Raw genomic sequence first — 25,298 nt, 5'->3', positions numbered from 1 at the left:
CAGTCCACCCCTGAAATTCTCCTTGCAGACTCTGACTGATCTCCATACTAGTAGAGCCGGCTGCTCAGACTGGCCATCAGGCTTAAGGAGGCCACTCTTGTGGTAGAGGCCTTTGGGACCAGGGCCCTCTGCTAATACAGAGCCACGAGGGACTTGCTCCGAGTGTGAGCTGCATTGTGGCCGGTTCGAGAATGAGTCATGCTGATGATGTCAAGAAAAAAAGTGGAGTGTCTTCATTAGAATCAGACACAGAATCAGGTTTATTACCACTGACATATATTGTAAAATCTGTTGTTGATTAGTCAGCGCTTGAAGGGTTATGGAGAGAAGGTGGGAGACTGGGGATGAGCAGGAAAATGGATCAGCCATGATGAAATGGCAGAGCAGGCTCAATGGGCCAAATATATGCAAGACACAGACAGGGACAGCACACACTGAACGGCACAACCAAGTTGCGGGAATTGTGTACAGGAACACCTGCGGTGAGTATGGATTGGACGCTCCCAAGTCCTCATGGGAAACACCCGAGAAGGTAGTGGAGAAAGACAGGGCTAAGATCCTGTGGGATTTCCAAATACAGACTGATGAGCAGGTACTGGCCAACCCACCAGACACAGTAATATTAGACAAAGAACAGAAGAAAGCCACAGTAATAGACGTGGCAATCCCGAATGAGAGTAACATCAGGAAGAAAGAATATGAGAAGCTGGAGAAATACCAGGGCTTGAAAGGTCAGATAGAGAGGAAGGACGTGGAAGGTTAAAGTCAGAGTAATCCCGATGGTGATAGGAGCACTTGGAGCTGTGACACCTGGACTGGGAGAGTGGCTCCAACAAATCCCGGGAACGACATCCGAGATCTCGGTCCAGAAGAGTGCACCACGAGGAACAGCGAGGGTACTGTGCCAAACCTCAAGTTCCCAGGACCCGAGATTGAGAGAAGAGTACACATACGCACCACACATTAGGGATAAGAAAAAGAATTATATAGTGTATTATTAATTGCCCTTCGGTTAATTGGTGGCAGCCTCTTAATTGGAACAATTTTTAAAGAACAACAAATTGAGAAAATAGTCGGGATTCACTTTGTTTATTTGGGACGCTATGCGGCTTAATTGGGACAGGGGACATTCTCTATCCAATGCCAGTCACGTACACATTGTATGACCTGTTAGAAGCTACAGCGTACTTATTGCTAACTGCTTCTAAAAAGGATAATTTGTGTGTTTGTGTTCAAAAAGCAGTGATTTTAGTTACTGATAGTTGGTGAGTAATAAACAGCAAGACAATTCAGAACTGATTTGCTCACTCCGTTTTCCAGTGTTCAGGCTTGGAGATGCCAGAAATGGCTGAGAGTGAAAATGAAACAATTTCACTACCTTAACAAGTAAGGAACTATGAAGAACTTGAAAGTATTGACAATCATTTTGAATGTAACAAAGAAAATCAAGATTTGGAGGATGTAATTTTCGAAAGCATTGTATGAAGGCGGTCGATGTGTCTGCGCTAGTTTCGTTAATTTACAGTGATACAGAAGAACACGTCAGCATCCACTGAGTGAATTCTTCTGTCAATAACTATTTTATAATACTGTAGTAGTTTCGTAGTGTTCTAATTTGTTCTGTATTTCATTTAAACACCTAATTTGTTACTCAGTTAAACAGCAGCTTGTCTTCTTTATACCTTTTAAACTATTTCCATGAAACTTCAGCTAACTGGGACATCCGGTGAATTGTACTAAAATGTACTGGTCCTGATGTGTCTCTGTTAACTGGAATCAGCTGTATTTCTCATTGTAATCTCCTGTATTGCACTGCTGCCACGGAACAATGAATTTCACAATATAGTCGATAATAATAAACCTGATGTTCATTCTGAAAGCTCCTCTCTGCACTGTGGCATTCAGAACATTCTGCTGTGGTTTAATGAACCATCTTACATGTTCTGTACCGTTCTAGCAGATTCTGATGTGGGGCATACATACAGTACTGCGCAAAAGTGTCAAGCACATATCGCAAGTGTGCCTAAGATTTCTGCACAGTACTGTATTTGTCAATGTGGAGCGCAGAGGAAGTTTGGCAGGAGCAAAGGATGTTGGGAATGGTGAGGTGGGACGCCGTGGGATGGGTGTGGGACAACTGGCAGAGAAGGAGTGCCAGGCACGGGTGCAGACATACCTTGCCCTGAGGCACCAGGCAAGGTCATTTAGTTCCAAACAATTGGTTTATTGATCATTACAGAATGTATTTCTGGTGCTTCCCACTTCCTCCCCTCTCCCTTCCCCTTTTCCCAACTGTGATTCCCCTCTCCCTGCCCCCTTCCCACTCTCAGTCCACAACAGAGACTCATATCGGAATCAGGTTGATCATCACTCACATATACCAAGAAATTTGTTTTTTTATTGTAGGATGAGTACAGTGCAATTAACTATAGTCTTGTGCAAAAGTCTGAGGTTCCCTAGCTGTATATATGTGCCCAAGACTTTTGCACAGTACTGAATATGGTCCATTCAGAAATCTGATGGCGGAGGGCAAGAAGCTGTTCCCTGAAAGATTGAGTGTGTGTCTTCAGTCTCCTGTACCTCCTCCCTAGTGGTAGCAATGAGAAGAGGGCATGTCCTGGGGGTTATGGTTATTTGCACAAGTACGTCATTTCTTGGCCCTCTGAATGTAAATGATTGGGAGGAGGGGCAGAGTTTCCAAGTTAGCCGATGACACAAAAATGCTGGGATAAGAGCATTTGCACTCTTTAGCAGACTACAGATGAAGCAAGCAAGTGGGCGAACACTTGGCAACATTAACTGGCAGGTTGTTGCATGCATTTTGGAAGGTAAATGGTGCGTAGCCCGTATGATAAAGAGCTTGGACTTTAGAAGAATAAAGATCAGGAAATATAATTGTAACTACTATACACAAGGTACTGTTGAGACCACATGTGGAGCATAGAGTTCAGGGTTATTGCCCTTCATAGTTCAAAGTAAATTTATTATCAAAGTACATACATATCTGTCACTATCTACAACACTGGCATTCATTTTCCTGCAGGCATACTCAACAAATTTATAGAATAGTAACTATAACAAGATAATTGAAAGATCTCAAACAGAATACAGAAGACAACAAATCGTGCAAATGCAAATATAAATAAATAGCAATAAAGAATGGGAACATGAAATAACAAGATAAAAGAGTCTTTTAAGTGAGATCATTGGTTGTGGGAACATCTCAATGGTTGGGCAAGTGAGTGTCATTATCCCCTTTTGTTCAAGAGTATGATGGTTGAGGGGTAGTAACTGTTCTTGAACTTGGTGATGTGAGTCCTGAGGTTCTTGTAGCTTTTATCTGATGGCAGCAGCGAGGAGAGAGCATGTCCTGGATGGTGAGGATCTCTGATGATGGATGCTGCTTTCCTACGACAGCGTTTCATGTAGATGTGTCAAATGGCTGGGAGGGATTTACCCATGATGTACTGAGCCAAATTCATTACCATTTGTAGGATTTTCCATTCAGAGGCATTGGTGTTTCCATCCCAGGCTGTACTGCATCCAGTCAATACACTCTCCACTACACATCTTTAGAAGTTTCTCGAAGTTTTACATATGCTGAATCTCTTCAGACTCCTGAGAAAGTAGAGGCCATGTTGTGCCATGCATGGTTCATAGTTTAAATTTAACTGTCACTTAGCCATACATGAAAACCCATAAATAGAGCTAGATGAAACAGCATTACTCCAGGGCCAAGGTGCAAAGTCGCACACAGCACAAAGCACATATAACCCATCTAAGATAGCGAGTATGTATCATTGGGGCATTGTCCAATGATGACAGGAAACCTATGTGGAGAGATTTTAAAATGGGGCACTGGGGCAGTTCCACTCTCTCGACCTCAGAAGTCCGGGCCCAGTGGTACGAACAAGTAACACAAACTGGGGTCTTCCTTGGTCCCAGTGGATGACGTTGACATCTTCTGTGCCTTGTTGTGCTCTTCACTCTTCACGGAGCATTGCAGAACTTCCTTCCTAGCTGTTGAATCTCACTGTAGATATCATTCCCCCAGTCCGCCGGAGCTGACTTTGCATACCGGGACGGGCATGTCCATACGTCACTGGGGTACGAGGCTGGTTTAGCCCGCCTGTTGCAGCGGTGTACTGCGGTACGGCCACTGTCACATGCATATGGCTACTTGGGGCAACAGGTGAGAGCTGAGTGTCTGGTGGTGATCAAACGTGAGTGAGCGGGCTTGCACTTGAACGCTTGCGGGCTGCCCCCAGCACATTTGTAGAGTAGATTAAAAGGACGTTCCAAAAGGACTGTATTGCGTAGTAATTCTCCAAGTTTCTGTGCAGGTGTATCAAATCTTCACATAGAACAGGGGTTGCCAATTGTTTTTATGCCATGGACCTCCTGCCATTTACCGAGGGTCTGTGGACCGCAGGCTGGGAGCCTCTGACGCTGAGGGCTAGGTTGTATTAGGGAAGATGTTGCATCGTTTGAAAGAGGGGAGTGAAGTGTGCTTGATGACCAGGGAGTGTACAGAGTGTTGAGAAAGGAGCAGCCCCTTTGTAATTCTGGAAAATGCTGTTTGGGGAGAGAAAACTAATGTGACATCAGAGAAGGATCTGCATAGGAGATGAGGGTAATTCTAAACTGCAGCCTAACAATTAGCTAGTGTCGAGTCATGTTCCACAGTTCAGGAATTGGAACATCAGTCTCTGCAAGGTAGGGCCTGGTTTATTGAGCAGAAACACCAGAATCTTCCACAGGAGGTCAGAGGTTAATGAGGTGGATCATACCGGCCACCCACACACATCCACTCCCAGGGCTTTGCCCATGGGATCAGCCAACCTACAAACGTTGATATGACAACCACCTCACAATGGGCTATCTGTGATCACTGAGCCTCAGCTGGCCCAAGCATGTATAAAAACATTCAAATAGATTTGTCACCAAAAACACTTACAAATTTCTACAGAGGTACCGTGAGCGCCTTCTGACTGTCTGTATCAGCGTCTTGTATGGGGGCTCCTACAGAGAATTGAAGTGAGCTGCAGAGAGTTGTAAACTCAGTCAATTTCAACATGGGCACTAGCTTCCATCGTATCCAGGACATCTTCAAGGAGAGGTACTTCAAAAAGTCTGTGTCCATCATTAAGGGCCTCTACTACCCAGGACATACCCTTTTCTCATTGCTACCATCTGGAAGGTGGGACAGAAGCCTGAAGGCAGACACTCTGTGATTAACGAATAGCTTCTTCCCCTCTGCCATCTGATTCCTGAATGGGCATTGAAACCATGAACACTTCCTCACTAGTAACTCTTTTCAGCCTTCCAGCTGGGTGCAGGTATTGATTTTAACTGATGTTTCGATGTCACACTCTGACATCGTTATCAGGGATGATGCCTGGGCATGCCGAGTCTAGTGGTATTTATTCCCCCGTTGTCTGTCCCTCCTGATTGGTTAGTCTTCATCCAATCAGGTTTCCAAGGGTCTCGGCCCGAAACGTTGGCTACTCTTTTCTCACAGATGCTGCCTGACCTGCTGAGTTCTTCCAGCGTTGTGTACGTATTCCAATGTCCCACCATTGGATACAGAAAGGAATATCATTAATCAAACTGGGCAGTAAGGTGACTAGATCGGTCCTCAACAAGGGGTTAAAGTTCACTCCAGTCACCAGAGCAATATCTTATTTGGACTACAATGGAGCACGCAGTCCAAAAACTACCACAGATACCATGGAGGAGGGAAGGATAGAGGGCTGCATAGTCAGTAAAACAGCTGTTTTGCCAAAAATGGACATTACAAAAGGAGAACAAGTGGCTCTCCAGGCACGACGGCAAAACTCAGCCATCATGATTTTACCAGTGACAAAGGAAATGCAACGGTCTTGAAGTCCTTGAAGGAATACCAAAGGAAAATCCAAGAGATCCCACCTACAGATTTCTACAGTGGGATACCACAGATTCGATTGTGATGATGACCTCTGCTTTACTGAAGAAATCTGGACTGCCAGCATACACGTGCAAGAGACTTCGGCTTCAGGTGCTGATGCCACGGAGTCTTTACAGGCTCCCTCAGGTACCCAAGGAGGGCTCAGTGGGATAGGTTCTCCGACTTACTACCTTGCTAAGCATTTAACGGCCATGCTGTCTTCCTTTGTTGTGGGCTGGGAGCATCACATTGTGAGTTTGACTGACTTCATAAAAACGATGACCAACATCCAGCTGAACCTGGAGGGATATAATGGTCAGTTTCAACCTGTTGTCCCTGTTCTCTTGAACAGGGTTTGAGTTCCCATCAAGGACAGCTTGGTCCTCCTGTGCTCAGGGTTTGATAAGGGTACCACTGACCTTTTCGAAGACACTCTTAGATCAATGTACTTCCTGTAAAGGGGACTACTATGAACAAACAGACAAGTGGCCATGTGTTCACCCTTGTTGCCTCCTACTGATAATTTCTACATGGAGGATTCTGAGGAGAGGGCTCTGAGTTAATCTCTCATGCGCCCCAAATGCTTCTTGAGATACGTCAGTGACACGTTGGCAGTGTGGTTTCATGGACTCCAGGCACTCCAACAGTTCCATGGCCATCTGAGTACATCCAAACATTCAATTTATGTGGCAGATGGAGAAAAATGGCTGCTTCCTGTTCCTGGATATTCTAATACGACAGAAACTGGACAGAAACCTCTGATAATGGCATCTATCAGAAACCCACTCACACAAACTTGAACCTCACCTCTGTCAAACCTCCCAATGTAGAGTGGTTCTTTTCTATTGTGATTAACCATGTGAAATCTATTTCAAACCTGGAGATTCTCCATGAGGAAATAAGACGATTATGCGCGGTGTTCCGACAGAATGGCTACAAGGTGAAGGAAATCAACTGGGCCCTTAAAAGGGCCAACGGAAAAAACAGGAAACTGAACAACGAGGAGGAACCCGTTGATACCAGTCTTCCCTATATCTCCATGGTTTCTGGAAGGATCACCAGGATCCTGAAGAAATACCAGATTAATACCATCCGCAAACCCATAAGGAAGCTCAAATCATGGCTTATACAGGTCAAAGATGACCTGGAACTCAGGAGGGCTGGTATTTACAGGATTTCCTGTGAACGCAGAGCAGTGTATGTTAGCTAGATGGGATGCAAGGTGGAAACCTGCATCAAGGAGCACAGGAGGTGTATCTGTTTAGGTTACCCGTAGAAATCAGCGGTAGCAGAACACTGCATTCGCAATGGCCATAGGATTGTCTTCTATGCCCCAAAACTACTGTGCCATGCCAATGGTTTTTGGGACTACCTGGTAAAGGAAGCCATTGAAATAAAACTAGAGGAAAACAATTTTAACAAAGACAAAGATCTTGCTCTAAGTAAGAGCTGGAATTCGATTGCAAACAAGGTGGGAGAGTGGAAACCTGATTGGATGAGGGCTAACTGATCAGGAGGAATGGATGACAGGGGTATAAACACCACCGGACTAGACATGCCCGGGCATCATCCTTGAAGAAGATGGCAGAGTTTGTCATCGAAATGTCAGTTAAGATTGATACCTGTATCTGGCTGGAAGCCCGAGAAGAGTTTGTTCACTGAGAAAGCTCTAGATCCTTTGGCATGACAATAATTAGTCCAGAATATAGTGGTAGAGTTACAGAGAAAGTACAGTGCATGCAGAAAAGGAGATAAATACCTTTAAAGATTAAAGTTTAGCTTAATTTGTCACATGTACATTGAAACATAGAAACAAACAGTGAAATGTGTCGTTTTCTGCAATGACCAAACCAGTCCAAGGATGTGCTCGGGCAGTCACCATTCTTCTGGCACCAGTGTACCATGTCCCCAACTTACTAACCCAAAGCCACACACCACTGGAATGTGAGAGGAAAGTGGAACACACTGAGAAGACCCTGGAGGTCATGGGAGAACGGACACACTTCTTGTACAAGTGGCGGGAATTGAACAAGGATCACTAGTGCTAAAAGGCACTGTGCTATTAGTAAGCTGCAAGAGCTGTGACAAGGTAGACGGAGAGATCAAGAGTTCATCTCTATTGTAGAAGAGCTTTGTTTGAGAGTCTGATAACATTGGGACAGAAACCGTCCTTGAGCCTGGTGGTTTGCACTTTCAGGGTTTTCTATCTTCTGCCTGTTGGCATTCGAAAGAAGAGGGTTTGTCCAGGAAGGGATAATGTTGATTACACTGGCTGCTTCCTGAAGCAGGAAGTATAAATAGTGTGACGGAGAGCACTCAGTAAATGCACTTCCAACACACACACACACACACACACACACACACACACACACACACACACACACACACACACACACACACAATTCATGTATAGTCTAATTTAACTTTATTGGTAATTTCTGGTGTCTGAACAAAAAGGCCTCAGCAGGAGAGGGAGACTGGGGCTATCAGGAGTTCACACTGGACAAAAATAGTACCGAGCTATTATTGTAATTTCTGGTGGATATCTTTTTGTAAATATGGATGTTTCGTTAGGCGATTTTTGTTTATGTTTGTAAGTTTGATTTTTGATGCACCTAATAAACTCCTTCACTAAGGTGCTAACCAACTCCAGCCATATGTTTCTTTGGTCATAACCCACGTCTCTGACACATATAGTATGTGGAGGGGAGACTGTTTTGTGTGATAGACCAGGCAATGATCACAACTCTCTGCAATTCCTTGCCAACTCCGGCAGCCCAAGCTGTGATGAATCGGGATGGGATGCTACCCGAAGAAAACATCTAGATAATTGAAACAAAAGAAACCAGGGCTACTTCACTCCATCTTCATTCACCAGGTACATCAGTTGTATCGGGAACTTGCTGTGGTGATTTCGTTAGGTATGTCATGCAAAAGTAAACAACGCACTGCAATTATAAAGCGTAAAAAATAATACGGATGTTGATAAATATGTACATACATATAATCTAAACGGCATTATAAATAGTGGTACAAAGTGTTTACAATAGAGTGTAGTGACTGAGGCAATGGGGGCGGTGGGGTGAACTAGATTTATCAGACTAACATCCTGGGGAAGAAACTTTGAAGATGGCGTGAAGTTTTTGTTTTAATAGCTCCAATAGAGAACTTGGAAAAGACAGTTTGCTAGGTGGGTAATGTCCACAATGGCTTTTATCCTGCTGGCGTCTTTGATCTGGGCACAAACACTGATGGCATCCGCTGACCTGACAGTTCGCGTAGTTTCTGTGTATTGTGTTTTGAGGATGCTGCACCAAACCAGGCAGTAATGGCTGAAGCGAGGATGCTCTCTACGAAAAATATACTATTTTAAAAGCACCCTGTTCCCTTTTTGTGTGGGCAACTCACGACTGTAATGAATAGAATAGAATAGAACTTTATTGTCTTCGCTCGAGATTGCAGTGCTACTCCAGTCTGTGCAAAACAGATATTTACAATGCATGTGGTACGGCTTAATTAAAAAACACAACTCCCATACTTACATGCATCAAGTGACTTTGAAAGGCCATCGGCAAGCCAGGGTGTAGCATTACTCAACCGGCCTCGGAAAGAAGCTGTTCTATCTCACTGTCTTGGCTAAGATGTTTCTGAATCTCCTACCAGATGGCAGGAAGTTGAACAGACAGTATTGGATGGGATTGGTTAGTGATATTAAAAGTGTGCCGCAGGCGTAGAGAATTATAGATTGTGTCCAGGTCTGGTAGTTGAGTACCAACAATGTGCGGAGCCATCCAAATCACCCGTGAATGTACTATAATGCCACACTGTCAGTATGCTTTCTATTACTCATTTATGAAAGTTGGCCAGCAATTCTTGTGGCAGATTAGCTCCCCAGAAGCATCTTAGATAGGATAGTCACTATTGTGCCTTCCCTACTACCAAGTTTATGTTTTTATTATGTAAAAATTAGGATTTTTATTACGTTTGCAGACCACTTCAGGACACTCCAGGCTGTTTCCAATGTATATACCAGGAGTGAAAAGGGTGTTTGTTTACCCTGGACATGGCAGACCTCATCTCATTTCAACATAAATCCAGGTTTCCTCTTTCAGGTCAATGGAAATTTGCTTTTGAAAATAAATGGAAAATGCTGCGGAACCTAAATTAGATCTGTCTTCTTCTCTTCATTCTCTGCAATTTTTTGAACCCAGATTTCATGCTCCACTTAACCTTTTCCTTAAATATTTCCTGATTGTGGTCCTTACAATCAAAAGTTTTTCAGAACTAAATCTGATGTGGTAAGGTTGCAAGTTGAGCCTTAGATCCCACGCCAAAATTCAAAGAACAATGTAAATTTATTATCAAAGTATGTACAGTACATGTCTGAGTGGCCGGGAGGAGATCTGTCTCTAGCAAAGGAGGTGTAAGGTGCTTCTCGCTGTTAGCCTGCAGGTCACCCTTGGGCAAGGTGTAGCACCAGCTTCGCCCCCGATCAGGGTCACGTGAAGCCACGGGAGCAGGTGGTGGATGGTCGTATGAGCAGCCGGTGCAGATCACAAGTCCTGGTTATGTGACCACTGACGACAGGCAGACAATCTCTGAAGAGTATTGATAATAGCTGGGGTTATCCATTTTGTAAAGACACTGCCCAGAAAAAGGCAATGGCCAAATATTTGCCAGGAACAATTATGGTCAAAGGCCACGATCGCTCATGTCATGTGACATGGCACATAATAATATTGACGATGATGACGTATGTGTCAGCATGTGCAAGACTGAGATTAATTTTCTTGCAGATATTCACAATAGAACAGGGAAATCCAACAACATCAACAAAAAATTAAACACAAATACCGGCAAACAACCTGAAGAAGGGTCTTGGTCTGAAACTTTATTCATTTCCATACATGCTCCCTGACCTGCCGAGGTCCTCCAGCACTTAGTGTGTGTTATTCTGGACCTCCCGCATCTGCAGAATCTCTTGTGTTTCTGACAAACAGTGAATATGCAAAAAAAGACAAACTGTGCAATTAAACTAAAATAAATAAGTAAATAAATAATACTGAGAACATAAATTGTGGAGTTCCTTGGTTGAACTTGGTGAATCAAGGACTTCCCCCATATCGGCCATGCTCTCTCCTCACTACTACCATCATGTAGGAGGTACAGAAACCTTAGGTCCCACACCACCAGGTTCAGGAACAGTTATTACCCCTCAACCATCAGGTCCCACACCACCAGGTTCAGGAACAATTATTACCCCTCAACCATCAGGTCGCACACCATCAGGTTCAGGAACAGTTATTACCCCTCAACCATCAGGTCCCACACCACCGTGTTCAGGAACAGTTATTACCCCTCAAGCATCAGGTCCCACACCACCAGGTTCAGGAACAGTTATTACCCCTCAACCATCAGGTCCCACACCACCAGGTTCAGGAACAGTTATTACCCCTCAACCATCAGGTCCCACACCACTAGGTTCAGGAACAGTTATTACCCCTCAACCATTGGGTCCTACACCTCCAGGTTCAGGAACAGTTATTACCCCACAACCATCAGGTCGCACACCATCAGGTTCAGGAACAGTTATTACCCCTCATCCATCAGGTCCCTCACCACCAGGTTCAGGAACAGTTATTACCCCTCATCCTTCAGGTCCCACACCACCAGGTTCAGGAACAGTTATTACCCCTCAACCATCAGGTCCCACACCACCAGGTTCAGGAACAGTTATTACCCCTCAACCATCAGGTCCCATACCACCAGGTTCAGGTACAGTTATTACCCCTCAACCATCAGGTCCCACACCACCAGGTTCAGGAACAGTTATTACCCCTCAACCATCAGGTCCCACACCACCAGGTTCAGGAACAGTTATTACCCCTCAACCATCAGGTCCCATACCACCAGGTTCAGGTACAGTTATTACCCCTCAACCATCAGGACCCACACCACCAGGTTCAGGAACAGTTATTACCCCTCAACCATCAGGTCCCACACCACCAGGTTCAGGAACAATTATTACCCTTCAGCCATCAGGTCCCACACCACCAGGTTCAGGAACAGTTATTACCCCTCAACCATCGGGTCCTACACCTCCAGGTTCAGGAACAGTTATTACCCCTCAACCCTCTGGCTACTGAACCGGTGTGGGTAACTTCACTCCTTTGAACCCTGAGCTGATCGCACAACCTATGGACTCACTTTCTCGGACTCAGCAGCTCATGTTCTCAGTGTTATTTATTCACATTTCAATTATCTTCCTTGCACAGTTTCTTCTTTTGCTCATTAGTCATTCATTTGCCTTTATTATTTATAGATTTTCATAAATTCTTGTTAATGCTGGCAAGAAAATGAAGCCCTTATATGGTTATGTAAACATACTTGAATGAAAAATTTACTTTGAACTTAGAACTCTTATTTGACTGGGTGGGCCTTATCAGAAGCAGCAGTATGAACAGATTACTAACTTTGTGATGGAGTGGTAACACTCCGGGGCTGGTATCTCTGCACATCCAAGGTTACTGTGATAACCCAGTCGTTACTTCCAGATAGAACATGCTGCCAGTGTTTACTGTGATTCCTTTCTGAAAAGTTCCCTTGTAAAATTCAAACATCAATCCATCTTTGAATAGTCTGTAATTTGTGCTTTATGATTTAAGCTGTGGTGTGGTGTAGCACATTTTTCTGGCTTTTGAAGTCTCTTTCTGCATTTCCCCTTCCTGCTATTAGTTAGGTAATCATAATTAGGCAGAGCTCCAGAAGTCCCACTTTCTCCTGCATTCTTCATCTGAGACCCTTGGTGGTGAGTGAAGATCAAAATACTGCAGCTACAGGGAATCTGACACATAAACAGACAATGAATGAAGCACTTAGCAGGTCATGCAACATCTACGGAGAGAGAAACAGAACTTATTATTACCGGTTGACAAACTAGGAAGGAGAAGATTGGATGGGTGAAGGAAGATTTCTGTTGTTGATGGTTGAGTTCTGTCAAGCAGTGTAGGAATGCTAGATTGATGCCGCAAGCGACATTTGCGGGTTCCTGTACATAATAAAGTGGCCACTGAGTGTATGCTAGTGGTCTTCCATCCACTTCATGGTTTGACATGTGTGCTCGGGTGTTATTCTGCATGCCACTGTTTTAATGCATGGTTATTTGAGTTCCCATGCATCTTGGCTGAAAAGTCGACTGTTTAATCATTTCCATCGATGCTGCCTGACCTGCTGAGCTCCTCCAGCATATTGTGTGTGTTACTTGAGTGACTGTTGCCTTCCTGTCAGCTTGAACCACTGGCTTTTCTGCTCTGACCTCTCTCATTAACGGGGCATTTTCAGCCCCAGAACTGCTGCTCACTACACGTTTCTTATTTGGTTTTCGCACCATTCTCTGTGAACTCTCGAGCCTGTGTGTGACAATCCCAGGAATCAGCAGTTTCTGAGATACTCAAACCACCCTGTCTGGCACCAACAATCATTCCACAATCAAGATCACTTAGGTCACAAACCTTCCCTATTCTGATGTTTGGATTGAGCCTCTACATGCTTTTATGTATTAAGCTGCTGCCACACGACTGGCTAGTGATATGTTTGCAATAGCGAGCAGGAGTAATGGTGTGCCTAATAAAGTGGCCACTGGGTGCATATCGAAGCAATCAGTGAAATCAGATCAGCAAAGACTCAACAGGGTGGACTGCAAGTGTCGGTACGCTTCTAGTGCCAACAGAGCCAGCCACGACTCACTAACCCTAATCTGTACGTCTTTGGAATGTGGGAGGAAACCCACACAGTGACGGGGAGAACGTACAAACTTCCTACCAGCAGCAGAGGCAATTGAAGCTCCATCTTACAGTAGGCTCTGTAATAGCATTATGCCAAGTGCTACCCTACCGTATGTCCATTTAGACATCATGGCCAGTTCTGACACAAACTGAAAGTAGAAGGGGGAGGACAGAGTTTACACAGAGAGTGCTGACCATGTGGGGTGTACTACTGGCACTACCATCACCACCAGGGCTACAAATCATCTCCGTAGCTGTCCCGCTCCTCAACAAAACTCACTGGGGTTTAGTACCCTGAATGTCCCTGCACAACATTGTTAAATGGTCTTTCCTGCTCTCCTTGTTCTGTTGATAATTATTGAGTCTGTTCATTTATTTAAGCCTGATTATTGACATTTGCACGTGTGACCATTCTGCTAATTGTTGACTGCTCATGGCTGGTTGCACTATTGTCTTGTAAATTGTTGTCTATTGCCCATTGCGTCTTGCTTGGCACCAAATCATTATCAATGCTGGTATGTTTTACATACCGGCAATGGAGTGGTGGTGGTAGAGACAGATGCATTAGGGGCATTTAAGAAACTCTTAGATACCCCATCAATGAGTTCCTCACAGGCGGAGAAGCTGAAGGAGCTGGACTTGGTGTAGATCGAGCGAAACATGCATCAGAGAAGTTTCGGAGGGGTCAGTGTGTGAGGGCGGTGTGCAGTCGAACAGTGAGTGATTGGCTTAGTCTCTTTCTTTGTGTTCGCAAGACCCTTTTGGACGTTGGCAATGTGGAATGCTACAAGTCCGATTCAGTGATTTATTGGTGGAGTAACGCTGTCTCATTTGGCTGCATTCACGGGTATTCATGTATGGTTGAACGATGGTGTCTGCATACAACACCCCTTTGGTCAACAACTTCTGGATAGATCATGAAACCATTTCTTTTATGCCTTTTACATTTGTTTTTCTTCTTGGATGTGATTCTGGGAGTGTTAGAGTCTATGATTTGCTGTTTGGAGATTGTTGGATGTTCCAGCATTCTACAGTCTCCAAGAGGAATCTGGGAGATAGAGGCACTGTGCGTGAACCTTGTGGTGAGGAGGCTGCCAGCAGACGTTCTACTCCATTTTGCCAATTAAAGCTGCCATTGTTCGTTAAAGTGACGAGGGAAATTGAAACATTGAGGTGAATGCAGGAGCTCGGAGATCATTTGGCGGCTTGAGTGCTCTGCAGTCTCCGAGAGGATTCTGGCCGACAGAGGCAAATCTCGTGGCGAGACGGCTGTGGGACAGCTGTGGGGTGCGAGCCAATGTTCGACTCCATTTTTCCGACCAAAGCTTCTGCTGTTTGTCGAGGGAGACTGGAGCATTAAGGCGAGAGTGGAGAGTGCGTGCTGGCTGCCTGTCTTTTGATTGATCTGCTACAGAGAGGGTAAGGCCTGCTCTGTCACTGTGCCCGGAGAATGTTACCCAGGTTTTCTGTGTTTTGGATGTGGACTTGGACTGTAGACTTCTTTTCAGTCTTATAGATTTTTATATTCTGTGTTTTTCACCCAATCTTTCTTGTTTTTTTTGGTGCAGAGATGGGGATTTGGGCATCGATGTGCCTGTTCATTTTGTTTGCTTTTTTGTGTGCGAGGAGGGAGTTGGGGGGGTCAATGTGCCTGTTCATTTTGTTCATTTTTTCAGGTGGGGTGGGGTCTGAAGACTGTGCTGTTTTTCTTTCTTGGTTTCATGGTTACACGGAGAAGAATTTCGCGTTGTTTACTTTGATAATAAATGAACCTTTGAATTGAATTGAACTGAGATAGGCTGACGGATGAAAGAAAAGTGGACGACAATTTAGGAGGGAAGGGTTAGATTGATCTTACAGTAGGTTAAAAGGTCAGCAGAACATCATGGGCCGAAGGGCCTGTACTGAGCTTTATTGTTCAATGTCTATGTATGTTCTTTCACAAAATGTATGAAGTATTCTAAGGTAGATAGAGATAGCAACGCAGAATTTGAATCAGGTTTAATATTACCAACACTTGTGAAATTTGTAATGCAATATGTAATGGTAAAAAGTGAAGGTGAAGTTCCTTTCTGCACCTTGTTTGGCACATCAGTGGCACCATTGCTGTTTCTTTTAGTGTTTGTCTGTTTCGTGAGGCTGAGTTGCCAGCTGAGCGTTCAAACCAGCACGGATGGAAAGCGCACAAGGAGCTGGCCAGATTCAAACCCAGGACCTCCTGTTCCGAAGGCTGGGTGCGGATGCCACTGGCACAGACAAATGCATAAAACATACTATAAATTACATAAAACATACTAATAAATATACTTACGCATATATTTATTAAAATATATTTATTAAAATTACATTAATTAAGTAATGTAAAGAAAGTGAAAAATAGTGAGGTAGTGTTCATGAGTTGGTTCATTGTCTGTTCAGAAACATGAAGAAGCTGCTCCTGTACCTCCTCCCTGGTGAGAGGTGGGCATGTCTGGGTGACGGGGTCCTTAATGACGGATACTACCCTTTAGTGCCATTGTGCTTTGAAGATGCCCTTGATGCTGGGGAGTCCGTGATGAAACAGGCTGAGTTTGCAACCCTCTGTCGCTTTTTCCGATCCTGTGCAGTGGCCCCTCCACACCAGACAGTGATGCAGCCAGTCAGAATGTTCTCCACGGCACGTCTATACAAATTCGCTAGAGTCTTTGGTGACGAACCAAGTCCTCTCAATCTCCTCAATCTCCTTCGAGCTAAAACATCACGTAAGCTGTGCCCTCTTTATCCACAGCTAAAGAAACTGGACTGCACTGGAATGGAACAAACTTCCCAAAAAGTGGACGATCTGTCTCTTCAGGAGGCCACCTCTGGAGAGGTAAGACACCTGATTCATTTAAAGGCCCGGGAGAAGGAAATTACTGTCACAAAGTGCTAGCGGAACTCCACAGGAGTATGGCTAGGGATAAACAGTTGATGCTTCAGGCTGAGGCCCTTCTCATTTCTAGATGCTGGCTGACATGTTGAATTCCTCCAGCACTTCGTGTGCATTCCTCAAGAATTCCAGCAGCTACAGAATCTCTTGCCTCTTCACTACTACAGTCCTGTGCAAACGTTTTAGGCCCATACTGTATATACAGCTAGGGTGGCCAAGGCCTTTGAACAGTACTGTATTTGGCAACGTGAAGTGGAGAGCGAGTTTGCAAATCTGGTGGGAGCAAAGGATGTTGGGAATGGTGTGAGTGGGGTGCCACAGGGGAGGTCTGAGACAGGTGGCAGAGAAGGAGTGCCAGGTGCAGGGGCTGGCATGGGTGCAGACATATTCAGCCCTGTGCAAAAATCTTAGGCACCCAAGTTAAATATATATGTGCGTAAGACTTTTGCTAAGTACTCTACCTCTTGCACACACACTCCTCTCCATTAATAAACACAGCCTCTCTGTTAATACACACAGCCTCTCTGTTAATACACACATCCCTCTCCGTTAATACACACACCCTCTCCGTTAATATACACACCCCCTCCATTAATACACACACCCTCTCCATTAATACACACACCCCTCTCCGTTAATACACACACCTCCGTTAATACACACACCCCTCCGTTAATACACACACCCTCTCCGTTAATATACACACCCTCTCCGTTAATACACACACCCTCTCCGTTAATATACACACCCTCTCCGTTAATACACACACCCTCTCCATTAATACACACACCCCTCTCCGTTAATATACACACCCTCTCCGTCCGTTAATACACACACCCCTCCGTTAATACACACACCCTCTCCGTTAATATACACACCCTCTCCATTAATACACACACCCTCTCCGTTAATACACACACCCCTCCGTTAATACACACACCCCTCTCCGTTAATACACACACCCTCTCCGTTAATACACACCCCTCTCCGTTAATACACACACCCTCTCCGTTAATACACACACCCTCTCCGTTAATACACACCCCTCTCCGTTAATACACACACCCTCTCCGTTAATACACACACCCTCTCCGTTAATACACACACCCCTCTCCGTTAATATACACACCCTCTCCGTCCGTTAATACACACACCCCTCCGTTAATACACACACCCTCTCCGTTAATATACACACCCTCTCCATTAATACACACACCCTCTCCGTTAATACACACACCCCTCCGTTAATACACACACCCCTCTCCGTTAATACACACACCCTCTCCGTTAATACACACCCCTCTCCGTTAATACACACACCCTCTCCGTTAATACACACACCCTCTCCGTTAATACACACCCCTCTCCGTTAATACACACACCCTCTCCGTTAATACACACACCCTCTCCGTTAATACACACCCCTCTCCATTAATACACACACCCCTCCGTTAATACACACACCCTCTCCGTTAATATACACACCCTCTCCGTTAATACACACACCCTCTCCGTTAATATACACACCCTCTCCGTTAATACACACACCCTCTCCGTTAATACACACACCCCTCTCCGTTAATATACACACCCTCTCCGTCCGTTAATACACACACCCCTCCGTTAATACACACACCCTCTCCGTTAATATACACACCCTCTCCATTAATACACACACCCTCTCCGTTAATACACACACCCCTCCGTTAATACACACACCCCTCTCCGTTAATACACACACCCTCTCCGTTAATACACACCCCTCTCCGTTAATACACACACCCTCTCCGTTAATACACACACCCTCTCCGTTAATACACACCCCTCTCCGTTAATACACACACCCTCTCCGTTAATACACACACCCTCTCCGTTAATACACACACCCCTCTCCGTTAATATACACACCCTCTCCGTCCGTTAATACACACACCCCTCCGTTAATACACACACCCTCTCCGTTAATATACACACCCTCTCCATTAATACACACACCCTCTCCGTTAATACACACACCCCTCCGTTAATACACACACCCCTCTCCGTTAATACACACACCCTCTCCGTTAATACACACCCCTCTCCGTTAATACACACACCCTCTCCGTTAATACACACACCCTCTCCGTTAATACACACCCCTCTCCGTTAATACACACACCCTCTCCGTTAATACACACACCCTCTCCGTTAATACACACCCCTCTCCATTAATACACACACCCTCTCCGTTAATACACACCCCTCTCCGTTAATACACACACCCTCTCAGTTGAGTATGGAGTCTGTGCTGAGTTTGCTAAGCAGGAGGAAAGAGGCAGATGTTCACTCCTCACGACTCCTTTGCAAAGTGAGTGCTGTCGCTGGAAAGGGGAGATGGTGGGAACTGAAACTTTGATGGAAAGTTTATTTTATTGAAAAGGCTCCCATATCCTCTCAAAAGTCTAGAGTTGCACTGACAGCAGGAAAAAAATCTTAATGAATCAGTTTAGGGTCTGGGAACATAGTTATTATGTTGCAGGGATAATTAAGCCTGAACTAATGACTTGAATCCGAATTCCACTGTAGCAGCTGGACAGTTTAAGCACAGTTAATAAAATATACTTTATATTAAATTGCTGGTTATGGTTAATGATAACTATGAAATTACCAAATTGTTGTTGAAAATCCATCGGGAAAGGATCTCCCATCCTTAACTAATGCATAAGTGACTTTAGATGCACAGTTTGTTTTTTGCACATTGATTGTTTGTTAGCCTTTGTTTATGGACTGATAGAGCACTACAGCATAAGCCATTCGGCCCGTCTAGGTCCATGCAGAACCACCATTCTGCCTAATCCCCATCGACCTGCACCCAGACCTTAGCCCTCCCATCCATGTACTTATCCAAACTTCTCCTAAATGGGGCAACTAAACCTCAACACCACTTCCACATGGAGCTCGTCCCACTTCCACACCACCCGCTGAGCAAAGACGTTTCGCACTCAGGTTCCCCTTAAATAATTCACCTTTCACCCTTGACCTGTGACCTCTAGCCGTAGTCTCACCCAACCCCAGTGTAAAATGCCAGCTTGCACCTACCCTCTCTATACCCAGAACTATTTCCTGCACGGATTACTTCTGACAGAAGACTGGAGACCCTTTTCTCCTTGCGTGCAGGTAATCGAGCCCGGAAAGGCAACAGGAAAGGTCTTCGGCGGAGGGTCAGAAAGTCCCGGAAGAACGAAACTCGGAGTCGAGTACGACGAGCCTCCACTTCCCGGCCTGAGCGCGTCTGGCCTGAAGGGGTGATTCCTTATGTGATTGGTGGGAACTTTACTGGTGAGTTACACTTCTGACTCAGTCAGTCAACTCCTCACAGCTCCGTAGAGTCAGGGTCATAATGTTGTGTTTTTAATATTTCAGTCTTATTTGAGTAATCTTGTGTGTAGGTATGTATGTGTATATATAGAGGTCAGTTATGCATTTTTGTTCATTTAAATAACCCATTGCGGGTTTAAGTATGTGAACTGCATACGTCATCACGCTACCATGTGATAAGTGTGTACCTCGCTTACAGTAAACATGAAGTTAGACCCACATTCCCAGAGTTAGTTTAATATTTTAACGATACAAAACATAACATGTAGGTAATTTCACAATTAAAGATTAGCTTTATTTGTCACATATGCATTGAAACTTTCAGTGAAGTGTGTTGTTTTGTGACAATGACCACCTCTGTCTGAGGATTTGCTGAGGGCTGCCCGCTAGTGCTGCCACGCGTCTGGCGCCAACGTGGTATGCCCATGACGTACTAATCTTAAACCTAGCCGTACGCCTTTGGGCTGCAGGAGGAAAGCAGAGCACCCGGAGGAGACCCACACAATCACAGGGAGAACGTGCAAACTCCTCACATATATCGGGGCGAACTGAACCCTGATTGCAGTTGCACGAACTGCTACATTACCGTGCTGCCCGATTGCACACGTTTACCCAATTGATGCTTCCAAGCTTTAGAAAAGGTGCGTATTCCCTGGAACTGGCAATTGGATTGAGAAAGAATATCATCAGCAGAGACTGATTGGTTAGCCAAGAGAAGGATAGCCAAGACCCTCAGCACTGCGAGGGAGTCCGAACCTTGGAGGCTATAAGTATGAGGTTGTTGCTGACTGTTCCAAAAGGAAATTCATTGGGAACCTTTCTGTTCAGTTCCAAACAGAGAATGGGGACCGCTGTACCTCAGGGTGTAGTTGAAATGAGTTGCGAGTGTATATTAATCCAGTGTATGTTAATATATGCTTGTTATTAAGCATATGCCCATATTCAGATTCATTTACTTATCATGCGGTGAAATGCGTTAACAACCAACACAACCAGAGGATGTGCTGGGGGCAGCCCACAAGTGACTCCACACAATCCGGCACCCACAACAGAACAATACGAGCAACAACAACAACACAACAAAACAAAAGCAGCGACAGAACACCAACAGCAGCAAAACAAGCCCCCTCCCTCCCTCCCACATGGACAGGCCTCCCGCACGCTCACACTGTGACGCCTGCCCGCTGCCCCCAGCACATCCTTAGGTCGTGTTGGCTGTTAACGCAAATGATGTATTTCACAGTGCGAATGATAACGAGACTGATCTGGATCTGTTTAATAAGCCGGTGCCTACAGCAATAGCTCTGCTTTCTCAGTTTGATCCGTACTCTTCCTCAGGGAGTCAGCGAGCTATCTTCAGGCAGGCAATGAGGCATTGGGAGAAGCACACCTGCGTCACTTTCCTGGACCGCACAGACGAGGAGAGCTACATCGTTTTTACCTACAGGCCCTGTGGGTGAGTAACCGTGAACGGCCTCGGCTTGATTTATTCCTCCTCATAGTTGCTGCCTGACTTGCTGAGTTCCTCCAGTATTACATGTGTGTGTTAGATACGCGGGTTATGACCAAAGAAACAGGTGGCTGGGGTTGCTTAGCATTTTAGCGCAAAGCTGTTTATTAGGTGCTTGAAAAATCAAACTGACAAGAATTAGTGAAACTAGCAAAAAGAAAGCTGCCGATATTTAGAAAAATACGGAGGTCAGCTGGAGACGCTCATGGAGTGAGTACCGTTTTGGATTCGCTCCATAACCTTTACTTTTTTTAACCTTTGATCACCCTTATTCAGCTTATTTTTACCTATACCGAAAGTTTCTTTATTCTTTTTTTTTGGATTTACTGCCAAGAGTTTGTTGTGAACTTTTGAAGATATGCAAACAGAAATGTCTCTCAGGTCTAAGGGATGGGATTCCGGACGTAATCCGAACGGTAACGGAAAAAAGCAGGCTCCGACACAACAAACACAATTAACTTTTGAATTGTTTATGGAGGTTTTGGATAAAAAATTTGCTGAACTACAACAATTTTTTAAAGAAGATATAAAGGCTTTTCAAGAGTACATGGTTAAGACGGATTTAGTAATTAAACAGCAACAAGCTCTTATTGCGTCTCTGCAAGAAGAAGCTCGGAAGCGAGATTTGACTATTGGAAAACTGCAACAGGATTTAATTTCGACCATTAAGCTGATGGAAGCCCTTAAAGCCAAGAGTGACGATTTTGAGAATCGGTCCAGAAGACAGAACTTACGTATACTTGGTCTTCCAGACGGCATAGAAAAAGATGACCCTTCGAAATATTTTGCTCAACTTTTAAAAGAAGCGTTTCCGACGATTTTCCCGAATAACCCTCCTTTATTGGATCGGGCACATAGAATTCGGCGTCGATCACTGAGTGTTACAGACAAACCTTCGGTGGTAATTGTCCGGTTCCATTATGTACATGACAAAGAACAAGTTATAAGAGCAGCTCGTCGGGTAGGAATGATTAAAATCAAAGATTTTTGCTTCCGCCTGGTAGAAGACTTTAGTCCTGACCTTTTAAAAAGAAGGCTTCTTTTTAAACCGTTGATGGTTGAATGTTATGAGAAAAATCTGAAACCTGCGCTTCTATACCCTGCGAAGCTTCGAATTTCTCCATCGAATGCTCCACGACAAGTTTTCCTTTCAACTTCAGAAGCGAGAAAATATCTGGAGGAGAACTTCCCTACTGCTACAGACACCAGTCTTTAATAAATGAATGATTCTGATCGTGTAAGATGGTTCTCGATCTCTTAAACCAGAATTAAAGTCTGGTTATTGGTGTAGGTTTATCCTACACTTTATACTCAAGTTAAAGTGTGTTTGCGTCATGTTAATTGTTTTGCCTTATACACTTTAATCATTTAACTACATACTTGTCTATTAACTTTGTTCCTTCGAAGGTATATTTTTAATTCTTTGAAGGTAAATTTTTCCTTGATTAAGATGGTGGTTTTTTGGAAAAGATTTTTGGTTTTGCTTAAGATGGCATTATGTTTATATTTTTCGCGTTTCTTCCGTACAATGCATCGCTTATCTTAGCTTAAATATTTTTTGTTTTGTCTGGGCCAGAGCCCGAGTTATAATTGTTTTTTAGTGATTATATTTTTATTCTTTTTACAACTAACTATACTTAGAAATATGGTTTTTATTATAGCGATTTTATTTTTAAAGTTGGGGTGAATCTTTTATATATATCCTTTTTATATGGAGTGTTCTTCAGCTGACATGGGGGTAGGATTAGTCTTACTTTTTCTCTTTTTAAGTCATATTTTGGCTTTTTCTCTTTTTCTCGGGGGGTGGGGTCTGTTTTCTAATTCTATTTTTTTTGTACCAGTTTGTGTTAGTTTTTTTATTCGGGCTGTTTTTGAACTTCAAATATGTCTGTGTTGTCATCACTTCCGGGTCTTCTCACTACTTTTGTTCCTCTTCCGGGTGCATGAGTTTATAAGTTGGTTAACCCTTTCTATACCAAAGGGTTGATTATAGAATTATGGCTCAGACCATTAATTTTGTGTCTTGGAATACTAATGGTTTAAATCATCCAATTAAACGAAAGAAGATTTTCAAAGTATTCCAAAGACTTAATGCTCATATCATTTTTGTACAAGAAACTTATGTGAGGAGGGAGGACAAATTTCGTTTTTTTAGATTTTGGCGGGGTCAACAGTATCACGCAAGTTCGAATGCTAAAGTAAAAGGAGTTTCAATTTTTATTGACTCCTCTATTTCATTTGTTCAACATGATATTTTTTCGGATCCGAATGGCAGATTTTTGTTAATTACGGGTTTACTTTGTAATAAAAAGGTTGCTTTGGTTAATGTTTATGCTCCAAATGTGGATTGTCCTGACTTTTTTAAGTCTTTATTTACTTCTTTACCCAATCTAGACGAATATAAGTTAATAATGGGTGGTGACTTTAATTGTTGTTTAAATCCTCTGATGGATAAATCTTTATCTATTCAGACTTTACCTAATAAGTCGGCCACTTGTATTAACTCTTTTTTGACTGACAATGGAGTTTTTGATATTTGGAGATTCCGGTATCCTAATGACAAAGAGTTTTCTTTTTTCTCACATGTTTATCACTCTTATTCAAGAATTGATTATTTTTTTGTAGACTCTTGTTTTATTCCATTGGTAATTGGTTGTAACTATGATATTATAGCTATCTCTGATCACGCTCCGTTATTACTTTCTATGAAATTTACGGATACAGCTTCTAATGCTAGACAATGGCGATTTGACTCTACCTTGTTGCAAGACTCTGACTTTATAAAATTTATGGAGGAGCAGATCGACTTCTTCTTCTCAACTAATTCTACAGATGATATTTCCTGGGGAACACTTTGGGACACTTTTAAAGCTTATATACGTGGACAGATTATTTCTTATTCTGTTGGTTTGAGGAAACGTATCAAGATGGAAACTCTTTTATTGGTTGATAAAATTAAAGAGATTGATAAGAAATATTCGATTGCTCCTAGTAAGGAGCTTTACAAACAAAGGGTTGAACTTCAAATGGAACATAGTTTATTACTTACATCCTCGATTGAAAATCAATTAATGAAAACTAAATCTGATTTTTATATACATAGTGATAAATCTGGTAAACTGTTAGCTAGTCAATTGAAGAATGGTCTGGTTAAACGTCAAATCACTAAGATTGGTCAGCAGAATGGGAATCTGACAGTTAATCATGATGAGATAAATAAGGCATTTCAAGATTTCTATACCTCCCTGTATCAATCTGAATTTCCTCAAGATTATAATACCATGTCTGATTTTCTTGGAAAATTAAATTTTCCAAGGTTATCATCTGATGATCTTTTGATATTGGATACTCCTATTACGGATGTAGAAATTAAGGGGGCTATTTCCTCAATGAATTCTGGGAAAGCACCGGGTCCAGATGGTTATACAGTTGAATTTTTTAAATTTTTTTCCGCTACTCTTTCCCCTTGGTTAGGTAAGGTTTTTGAGGAGGCCATTAGATTAGGGAATTTGCCACAATCTTTTTATAGAGCTTCCATTTCTCTAATATTGAAGAAAGATAAAGACCCTACTAATTGTGCTTCTTATAGACCTATATCTTTATTGAATGTAGACTCCAAGATTTTTTCTAAGTTACTGGCATCTAGATTGGAGAAGGTATTACCCAAAATTATTTCAGATGATCAAACTGGCTTTATTAAAAATCGTTATTCTTTTTTTAACATTAGGAGATTGTTGAATATTGTTTATACTCCCTCACATGATACTTCAGAATGCGTGATTTCATTAGATGCGGAGAAAGCATTTGACA

General features: G+C 43.4%; 1 protein-coding gene across 1 annotated transcript in view; it reads left to right on the top strand.

Moving 5' to 3' along the window:
• The window catches only part of LOC132390668 (bone morphogenetic protein 1-like), a 308,728-nt gene that overhangs the window by 129,996 nt on the left and 153,434 nt on the right, over positions 1–25,298 (top strand). The window contains exons 3-5 of the mRNA XM_059963235.1: positions 16,478–16,561; positions 19,778–19,939; positions 21,317–21,434. Of these exons, the coding sequence (XP_059819218.1) occupies positions 16,478–16,561; positions 19,778–19,939; positions 21,317–21,434 (364 nt within the window). The remainder of the gene's footprint in view (positions 1–16,477; positions 16,562–19,777; positions 19,940–21,316; positions 21,435–25,298) is intronic.

This window comes from Hypanus sabinus, chromosome 1, assembly GCF_030144855.1.
Source record: "Hypanus sabinus isolate sHypSab1 chromosome 1, sHypSab1.hap1, whole genome shotgun sequence".
Classification (NCBI taxonomy): Eukaryota; Metazoa; Chordata; class Chondrichthyes; order Myliobatiformes; family Dasyatidae; genus Hypanus; species Hypanus sabinus.
The sequence above is the reverse complement of the archived record's forward strand: the minus strand, read 5'-3'. Positions and strand labels throughout refer to the sequence as shown.